This window comes from Engystomops pustulosus, chromosome 7 (assembly GCF_040894005.1).
Source record: "Engystomops pustulosus chromosome 7, aEngPut4.maternal, whole genome shotgun sequence".
NCBI lineage: Eukaryota > Metazoa > Chordata > Amphibia > Anura > Leptodactylidae > Engystomops > Engystomops pustulosus.
The window spans coordinates 161622326-161632396 of NC_092417.1; the positions used below are offsets into that span (position 1 = coordinate 161622326).

General features: G+C 43.4%; 1 protein-coding gene across 2 annotated transcripts; it reads right to left on the reverse strand.

Moving 5' to 3' along the window:
• Window positions 1-1337: 1337 nt before the first annotated feature.
• Window positions 1338-7289, reverse strand: LOC140069042 (serine/threonine-protein kinase Sgk1-like). 2 transcript variants are annotated; one of them, XM_072114378.1, is made up of 8 exons: window positions 6610-7289; window positions 4881-5041; window positions 4521-4771; window positions 4274-4336; window positions 4045-4183; window positions 3750-3941; window positions 3539-3665; window positions 1338-3383 (listed from the first exon to the last, which is right to left on the reverse strand). In XM_072114378.1, coding segments are annotated over exons 1-8 (1596 nt in total). In that variant the 5' UTR covers window positions 7271-7289; the 3' UTR covers window positions 1338-3381. The 2 variants fall into 2 exon arrangements, with proteins under 2 accessions (XP_071970479.1, XP_071970478.1); XM_072114377.1 differs by having other exon boundaries at window positions 4881-5044.
• Window positions 7290-10071: the final 2782 nt, after the last annotated feature.

The window sequence follows — 10071 nt, forward strand, 5'->3', positions numbered from 1 at the left end:
GAGGGGTGAAGTTTCTATAGTGGGGTAATTTATGGGGTTTTACTATTATTTAGGCCTTACAAAGTCACTTGGAAGCGGAGTTTTCCCTCAAAATGTGAGTTTTGGCAATTTTCATGAAAATGAGAAAAATCGCACCTAAAGTTCTGCGCCTCATAACATCCTAGAAAAGTGAGAGGACGCATAAAATATCATCCCAACATAAAGCAGACATTCCGTAAATGTAATTTATCAAGCTTTTTGGGTATTTTTACTTCCTATCTGGAAAGCAGAACATTTCAAACTTGGAAAATGAAGAATTTTTACAAACTTTTGCCAAATGTTCACTTTTTTTCAGAACGAATCGCAAAACTTATCACTTAAATTTTATAACTAACATGAAGTACAATGTGTCACGAGAAAACATTCTCAAAATCACCCGGATATGTTAAAGCGTTCCGAAGTTATAACCAATTATCGTGAGACATGTCAGATTTGAAAAATCGAGTCTGGTCATTGAGCTGAAAACTAGTGTCGGTGATAAGGGGTTAAAATCCCCCTGCTAGCAGCTCTTCGCCCATATTCGCTAAATATCAAGGACCAGGCGTTCATGCTCCAGTCCACCCTCCGCCAACCCTGCACCCCGCCTGTTCTCTGCCCCAATACACCAATAATGAGGTGTGGGATGTAGAAAGCCAAAAATTGTCAAGCAGGGGGAAGATTCATGTCCCTTCTCTGCCAGAAAACCCCCCATTGTTCTTATATATGCAGCATTTTTTCTTTTTCTATTGTGTCCTCACTTGTTATATATGGTGCTGATTCATATAATAAAATACAGTGAGTGTCCACTCTTCTATTATATACTGTACCCACCCATATATTATACACAGGACGCTTTGTTTTTATATCTAGTGTGAGAAACATGTTCTACACCATTATAAGAGACCCCATTTATATGTCCTAATAACGTACAACCCTAGGGATGACTATTTGATTTAATCTATTGCATATGACAGTCCAGAGTCTTTCTATAGGCTCACATTCCCCTGGTGAAGTCCAATAGAGCGTTTCATTTTGGTCTCCATCAGGTTAAAATGTATTATAAGATGTGACTCCGTCTTCATTTTGGGTGATGCCTAATGTGGTCCTATGTATTATCTCTGAATGACATGCTGTCAGGTGGTTTGGTCTTCTAGAAAAAGCCGTAAGGGCAAAAAATTATATGCACCACCTGCTCCAAATATCTCTGCCTCTATAGTTTCACCGTGATGTCACACACCCCTCCCCCAACCCAGAGGAATACAGATATTTAATAAGGTTTAAATATAAAGAGTTGAATCAAAACTTTTATAGATGTTTTTATATTTTATTTGTGCAAGAAAGTTGTGATTTTCTGCACAGTAATTGATAATAGAGAAGAGCAGATGGGATTCTTCTCTGGAGGCCTTGGCTTGTACTTTGGTGAGGTTCGGGAAATCCAGGTCTAGATCACACATGAAGGAGAGGAGAAGAGCAGGAATCTTAAGTGTGACTTGTCTAGGTGGAGATGTCCGTGGATTCTTTCTTCAACACCATGTAGATCCATGTGGCCTTCTGTCTGTCTATCCATGGCCAGTAGATGAAGGAGCAGCCGCATCCTTCTGTGGGTCCATGAATGTTCGGTGAATTAGCGGAATAGCCGCATCTTTAAGTCTGCACATGGCCAGTATGTGAAGTAGCAGCCGCATGCTTCACTTGGTCCATGGCCGGTATGTGAAGAGGGATTGCCCCCTTCGTTGTGTCTGCTATGGCCAGTAGTTGAAGGAGCATCTGCATCCTTCTCTTGGTCCATAACCGCTAGGTGAGGATGGGAGTGACCCCATCTTGGTGTCTGCACATGGCCGGCAGCAGAAGGAGCAGATGCTACCTTCTTTCGGTCCATGGCCGGTAGGTAAAGGAGGGAATTGAACCCTTCCATTGTGTCTGCCATGGCTGTTGGATGAAGGTGCTGATGCAACCTTCTGTCAGTCCATGACCGTCAGGTGAAGGAGGGGATTGAACCCTTCCTTGTGTCTGCCATGGCTGTTGGATGAAGGTGCTGATGCAACCTTCTGTCAGTCCATGACCGTCAGGTGAAGAAGGGGAGAGAACCCTTTCTTGTGTCTATCATGGCCACTAAGTGAAGGAACAGCTGATTCCTCCAGTCGGTCCATGACCTGTGGTTGAAGTAGTAGACGCTTCTTTCTATCAGTCCATATTTGGTAGATGAATTAGCATCCACTTTCTTCTTTAAGTCCATATCCGGTAAGTGAAGTAGTCGTATCTTCCTTCGGTCACAATCGGAAGGTAAAGTCATTGCCACCATGTTCATAGATGAGCTGTCTAGATGGTTACATAGCAAGCATGGTTAAAAGAAGGTCTTTGCTTTTAACGTAATAATGACTTGCTATGTCGATCCAGAGGAAGGCGAAAAAAACCTCTGAGGACATTTGGTTGGCTTGTCCTGATATGAGAGGAAAAAATTCCTTCCTGACCCCATATATGGCGATCGGAATACATCCCTGGAATATTGGTGCTCGAATCTATGCGGATGTTATGTGGTGGAAGACTGGTCACATCGACTTTCTTCTATAAGTCCATATCCGGTAAGTGAAGTAGCCGTAGCTTCCTTCTGTCACAATCGGTAGGTAAAGTCATTGCCACCAAGTTCATAGATGAGCTGTCTAGATGGTTACATAGCAAGTATGGTTAAAAGAAGTTCTTGGCTTTTAACCTAATAATGACTTGCTATGTCGATCCAGAGGAAGGCGAAAAAAACCTCTGAGGACATTTGGTTGGCATGTACTCACATCAGAGGAAAAAATTCCTTCCTGACCCCATATATGGCGATCGGATTATATCCCTGGAATATTGGTGCTCGAATCTATGTGGATGTTATGTGGTGGAAGACTGGTCACATCGACTTTGTTCTTTAAGTCCATATCCGGTAAGTGAAGTAGCCGTAGCTTCCTTCTGTCACAATCGGTAAGTAAAGTCATTGCCACCATGTTCATAGATGAGCTGTCTAGATGGTTACATAGCAAGTATGGTTAAAAGAAGTTCTTGGCTTTTAACCTAATAATGACTTGCTATGTCGATCCAGAGGAAGGCGAAAAAAACCTCTGAGGACATTTGGTTGGCTTGTCCTGATATAAGAGGAAAAAATTCCTTCCTGACCCCATGTATGGCGATCGGATTATATCCCTGGAATATTGGTGCTCGAATCTATGTGGATGTTATGTGGTGGCAGACTGGTCACAATTGGTAGAAAAGTCACAATCGGTAGAAATGTCACAATCGGTAGAAATGTCACAATCGGTAGAGTAGCCATAAAGTAAATTCTTCCAAGATGTTACTGGAGCGGGCTGGATTTTATCAGCCATTTACTCCTGTAAAAGACAAAACAAATAATATCTAAGTATCTTCTTATTATCTGTATAACTGTGTGTATGGTGGAGGGGGGGATAATAATGGTTTGAATAATGGAGAACATGTGTCTATATGTAACTGCAATGATCACACTTTGGATGTGTCTGATACTTACAGTCCCATTGGAATGGTGGGCGGCCTTTGCCGGACTCCACGTCGTCCCAGTCAATTGTGTGAAAGAACGGGTGGGATCTGGTGGACGATGTCATTGCTATACGGTCACATGGAGATTTGCACAATAGCTGGAAAATGAGAGAAATAATGAGATATGATATAATGTATGATTTCTATATAATCCACCCAATGTTATCCTTCTTACTACTCACCCCTTGGATGAAATCGATGGCATGAGGGCATGTTCCCGGGAGAAAATCAGGGACATCTTCCTGCAGTGACCAATAGTAATCCTCCAGTGAGCCTTCGCCATAGAACGGCTGATCTCCTACGCTCATCATATAGAGGATGACGCCAAATGCAAACGAGTCCACAAGATGATTATACGGCTCCTCGTCCAGCACCTGTAAGACATCAGTCAGGAGATGAGGCAGGGTCTACACACACAGCGCTATGAGGACCGGCCTGTGATAGCACATGGCTTAGTAGTTATATGACGTTCCTTACCTCTGGGGCTATATATCCAGTGCTGCCTGCAATGCCTGTGGTGGTGTCTTCTCTAAACACATTTATTGCCGAGATGCCAAAGTCAGCAATTTTAATGTGTCCGATGTCATCAAGGAGAATATTTTCAGGCTTCAGGTCACTGCGGAAAGAAAGAATTTATAAAGATAAACATCTCCCATAATGTATGTAATATAAGGAATCACAGGAGATAGATTTATGTCCGACTTACCGGTGTATGACGCCGTGGTCATGAAGATATCGGAGTCCGCAGTACATCTCTGCCGCAAAGGGTCTGGGGAGAAGAAAGTAGATGATAGATCAGCGGTGACGTCCGTGATCAGTGACAGAACATACAATAACACGTGTCCTACTCATGCCTCTATATTCCTCCCTAGGCCCCGTTCTCTAGGACCTCAAAGACTCCAGATTTTTAGGACCTTTCCCTCAATAATTCAACCACAATATAAGAAATGTACCTTGTTGTCTGCATGTCAAAGGGCATCCATTCCATCATCAGGCCGAACAGGTCTCCTCCGGCCATATAGTCCATGGCTATGATGTATTTGGTGGTTGTCTCCATAGATCCCCGCAATGATATCAGGAAGCGGCATTCAGCTCCAATTCTAAGGACTTCCAGTTCTGTGGAGATTGTGTCCTTGATTTTACTCTTGGACATGATCTTTACGGCCAGCAGTTCATCAGTGATGGGATCTGATGCCAGGACAACCTGAAGGAGAATGATAACAGATCAGATTGAGAATTATAAGGAAAAGTACTGGGTTTTTGATAAAGATTTGTGTGAAGAATAAAAGTAGATTCATGTTTTGGCCACTTACCTTTCCATATGCCCCCTTTCCAAGGTCTTTCTGAAACTCAAGATTGTTAACATCGAAAGGTCTTATGGTGTTAACAAGTTGTGTTGGTGTCTGGGGTCGGGCACTGGCGAGGTCTTCCGCTGGCATGGCCGCTATGTCAGAGTCTGGCTGAGCGCTTCCCTCTGCTGAGATAAAATAGGAGATTCCTTATTACACTAAAGTCACCTGCAATTTTATCTTTGTATAATAAGCTTGAAAATCTGTTATTACATATAGTCTTCTTATAGTGAAAGTACATTAACCCCTTACCGACGTGTGACGTAATAGTACGGCGCATCAGGTCCTGGCTGAGCCCTCTCCATAGCCATTAGGTCTTTGCTGCATATTGCTAGAACTGATTGTGTGTTTTCCCTCAGATCACCGCAAAGTTGCCAGCGGCTCAAAAAAGATGGGTGCGCTGCCATCTTGCTGAGGATCGTCACTCCCCGTGATGTCATCGGGGAGCGGTGATCCATCTCCATGACAGCATCGGGTCTTCCGAAGACCTGAAGCTGTCTCGTTTAAACCCTTTCATTACAATGTGCTGTCACCGGAAAATCCCCATACACTGCCATACTGTAGTAGGGCAGTATTTGATAGGATTGATCAGACAACGTAGGGTTACAGTACCCTAGGGAGTCTGAAAAATAGTCAAAATAAAAGTAAAAAAAGTTTTTAAAAAGTAAAAAAAATAAATAAATGAAAAAAAACCTAAAAATTCAAATCACCCCCCTGAACTGATATAAATTTAATTTAAAAACGGTAAAAATAAAAACAGTAAAAATTATAAACACATTAGTTATCGCTGCATCGAAAAATGCGATCTATCAAAATATAATAACACTTTTTCGCTGCGTTTAACCCCCTAACGGAAAATAGCGGCCAAAGTTGAAAATGGAACTCTTCTGCCATTTTGAAAAATACAACATAATTGATAAAAAGTGATCAAAAGGTTGTACAGTCCTATAAACTATAATAGCAATGAAAACTTCATCAAAAATTGCAATATATGACACAAACCCCAAACCGAAGTATGAAAAAGTCATTGGCGCCAGAAAATGGAAAAATCCCCCCAAAATTTTTTTACAGAAATTTTTTATTTTTGTAAATGTATCAAAACATTATAAAACCTATACAAATTTGAAATCCCCGTAATCGTACCGACCCAAAGAATAAAGTAGCCTTGTCATTTTGGGTGCACAATGAAAACTGTAAAATACAGCCAACAAGACTACGGCGCAAATGCGTTCTTTCACTATTTTCACTGCATTTGGAATTTTTTTCCCGCTTCCCGGTACACGGCATGAAATATTAAATACCTTCACTATAAAGTGCAATTTGTTAAGCAGAAAACAAACCTTCACACGGCTCTTTACGTGTAAAATTAAAAAATGTTTATAGATTTTGAAGGTGGGAAGTGAAAAATGGAAATGAAAAAATAAAAAAATGTCAGGTCGTTAACGGGTTAATAATAACTTTAAAACAAATCCTTGTTGCCCCTAGCAACTAGGATTAGAATCAGACCTAAGATTCCATTTTAGAATTTAGAACTCTCTGGAATAATGGAATCTGATTTGTGAGTTGTTGCTATTGGAAACCAGGGTATTTTTAATAGATCTCTAGAATTTAATTTAGGCCTAATACATAATATAAAACCAACTACCCCCCTCTGATCCCCCAGTTTTATAGTACTAAGTGATTTCCATCTTACCTGGTTCCAGGGATGCGTTGGGTGCAGAGACAATCTCTGAGCCGTTCTTGCTCTCTGTGAAGGACGTGTTGATGGCTGGTGACCCGGATCTTCTTAACGCTCCATTTCCATTAATTATGGCTTTGGCATAGATGAGACCTCTCAATCCTTGGACAACCCAATCTCTGTTGTTCCTGATTCTCCTCTTGGCTGCCTCTCTCTGTAGGTTTGGAGTCTCTGGACTGTGGGATCTGGTGAAAGAGACATGTTGTGGTCTTACTTGGAGAACCTCTTCCATCTCTAACTCTGAGCTGATATTTCGGAGTTTCTTGAGGATTGAGTATTTGTTCCTCCTCCTGGAAGCAGGGACCAATTCTCCAAGTTTTTTCATGCTGTTGAGAATGGCCCTGTTAAGGTCTTCATCGGCAGAGTGAGATTCCATCAGGTTCTCCATTTTCCTTTTCTGTGTAAGGATTTCATGTCTCTTGATCTTTCGGGTCTTCTCCAGATCCAGTCTTTTGTATGCCATGTTTGAGTCATCAATGTCCACATCAGTTGGTGGACAGTCCATTACCCATAAGTTGAATAATGGTTCCTGCTCTTCATCAATTCCTCTCCTCTGTAATAGAACCCGATCTCTTTGGGCTCTTCTCCGTATTTCGGATTTTGCTGCAGAATGCATCGTGATTACCTCACCCTTGGGAGTCTGTAAGGTAATGATCTACTACAAGGGGTGACAGTGGGATATAGAAGGTGGTGATGTCATCAAATCATCTATGACATCACATATTTCTATTGTGATGACCAGAGCTAAGGTTCCATGCCATGGGTTACCATGACCCTCCATGAGGTCATAGTATTGGTGTTCTAGAATGTTCATTACATATGTTAATATGGTGTGCAGATGGAGATATGATAGATAGATAAATAAATAGGACAAATGAGACAGCACAAACCAGTCCATTAAAAAAATGAGAAGAAAATATAGAAAATATAGGAAAAATGAGACAGCAAATACCAATCCATAACAAAAAGTGATGAGTTTATTCCATGCACGACGTTTCGGTGGTTACCACTAGAGATGAGCGAGCACTAAAATGCTCGGGTACTCGTTATTCGAGACGAACTTTTCCCGATGCTCGAGTGCTCGTCTCGAATAACGAGCCCCATTGAAGTCAATGGGAGACTCGAGCATTTTTCAAGGGGACCAAGGCTCTGCACAGGGAAGCTTGGCCAAACACCTGGGAACCTCAGAAAAGGATGGAAACACCACGGAAATGGACAGGAAACAGCAGGGGCAGCATGCATGGATGCCTCTGAGGCTGCTTAAACGTACCATTATGCCAAAATTATGGGCAACAGCATGGCCATGACAGAGTGACAGAATGAAGCTAGATAGCATGTAAAACATCCAATAATTGACCCTGACACTATAGGGGACGGCATGCAGAGGCAGCGGCAGCAGGCTAGAGAGTGTCATGGCGACATACCCTAAATGGACTCAGGCTTCAAACCAATGGGTGGCAGAGAGGAACCAAAGGAGGTGAGCAAGAAGCGCTCAAATAATATCGGTACATGATAAAAGTTTGCCAGTATATTTTGTGGATTACACAGCAGGGTGGCGACAAAGTTAACAACTTTGATGTGGAATCCATGAAAACAACCCAAATTTGTGCCTGACACACCTCGTTTGATAAGGGGACGATGTATGGAGGCAGCTATATGGACGACTTTTGGAGGTAGCAATGGAGACAACGTGTGGAGGCTGCTATGGAGACAATTTAATTTGGATAGTGCCTGTATGTGGCAGTCCAAAAAAGTTTTCAAACCAGAGGAGCAGGTAGGTGGCCCTCCCGAAAAATGAAATAGATTGAGTGCCTGTATGTGGCAGTCCAAAAAAGTTTTCAAACCAGAGGAGCAGGTAGGTGGCCCTCCGGAAAAATGGAATAGATTGAGTGCCTGTATGTGGCAGTCCAAAAAAGTTTTCAAACCAGAGGAGCAGGTAGGTGGCCCTCCAGAAAAATGAAATAGATTGAGTGCCTGTATGTGGCAGTCCAAAAAAGTTTTCAAACCAGAGGAGCAGGTAGGTGGCCCTCCAGAAAAATGGAATAGATTGAGTGCCTGTATGTGGCAGTCCAAAAAAGTTTTCAAACCAGAGGAGCAGGTAGGTGGCCCTCCAGAAAAATTGAATAGATGGAGTGCCTGTATGTGGCACTCCCAAAAATTGTTTAAAACAGAGGACCGGGTAGGTGGCCCTCCAGAAAAATTAAATGCATAAAGTACTATAGCTAGAGCCAGTGGGCCCTGTCAAAAAATAGCCAGTTTCCTCTGCTTTAGTGTACAAAGAGGAGGAGAAGGAGGAAAATGAGGAGGAGGAGGAGTGCATAAATTATTCAGGTTGAGCTTCCTTCACCTGGTGGAGATTGGAAATTATGAGAAATCCAGGCTTTATTCATCTTAATAAGCGTCAGCCTGTCAGCGCTGTCAGTCGACAGGCGTGTACGCTTATCGGTGATGATGCCACCAGCTGCACTGAAAACCCGCTCGGACAAGACGCTAGTGGCAGGGCAGGCAAGAACCTCCAAGGCGTACAGCGCCAGTTCGTGCCACATGTCCAGCTTTGAAACCCAGTAGTTGTAGGGAGCTGTGTGATGGTATGGTCAGCTACGTACTCCCTCACCGTCTTTCTGTAAAGATCAGCCCTACTCTGCCGAGACTGGGGACAGGTGACAGTGTCTTGCTGGGGTGACATAAAGCTGGCAAAAGCCTTGTAAAGCGTACCCTTGCCAGTGCTGGACAAGCTGCCTGCTCGCCTACTCTCCCTCGCTACTTGTCCCGCAGAACTACGCACTCTGCCGCTAGCGCTGTCAGAAGGGAAATACTGTTTCAGCTTGTGCACCAGGGCCTGCTGGTATTCATGCATTCTCACACTCCTTTCCTCTCCAGGGATGAGAGTGGAAAGATTTTGCTTGTACCGTGGGTCCAGGAGAGTAAATACCCAGTAATCGGTGCTGGAATAAATTCTTTGAACGCGAGGGTCACGGGATAGGCAGCCTAGCATGAAATCTGCCATATGCGCCAGAGTCCAAACGCGCAAGAATTCACTCCCCTCACTGGCCTGACTGTCCATTTCCTCCTCCTCCAACTCCTCCAACTCCTCTTCTTCTGCCCATACACGCTGAACAGTGAAGGACTCAACAATGGTCCCCTCTTGTGTCTCGCCAACATTCTCCTCCTCTTCCTCCTCATCCTCCTCCACCTCCACCTCCTCCGATATGCGCTGAGAAACAGACCTGAGGGTGCTTTGGCTATCAACAAGGGAATCTTCTTCCCCCGTCTCTTGTGACGAGCGCAAAGCTTCCGACTTCATGCTGACCAGAGAGTTTTTCAACAGGCCAAGCAGCGGGATGGTGAGGCTGATGATGGCGGCATCACCACTGACCATCTGTGTTGACTCCTCAAAGTTACTCAGCACCTGACAGA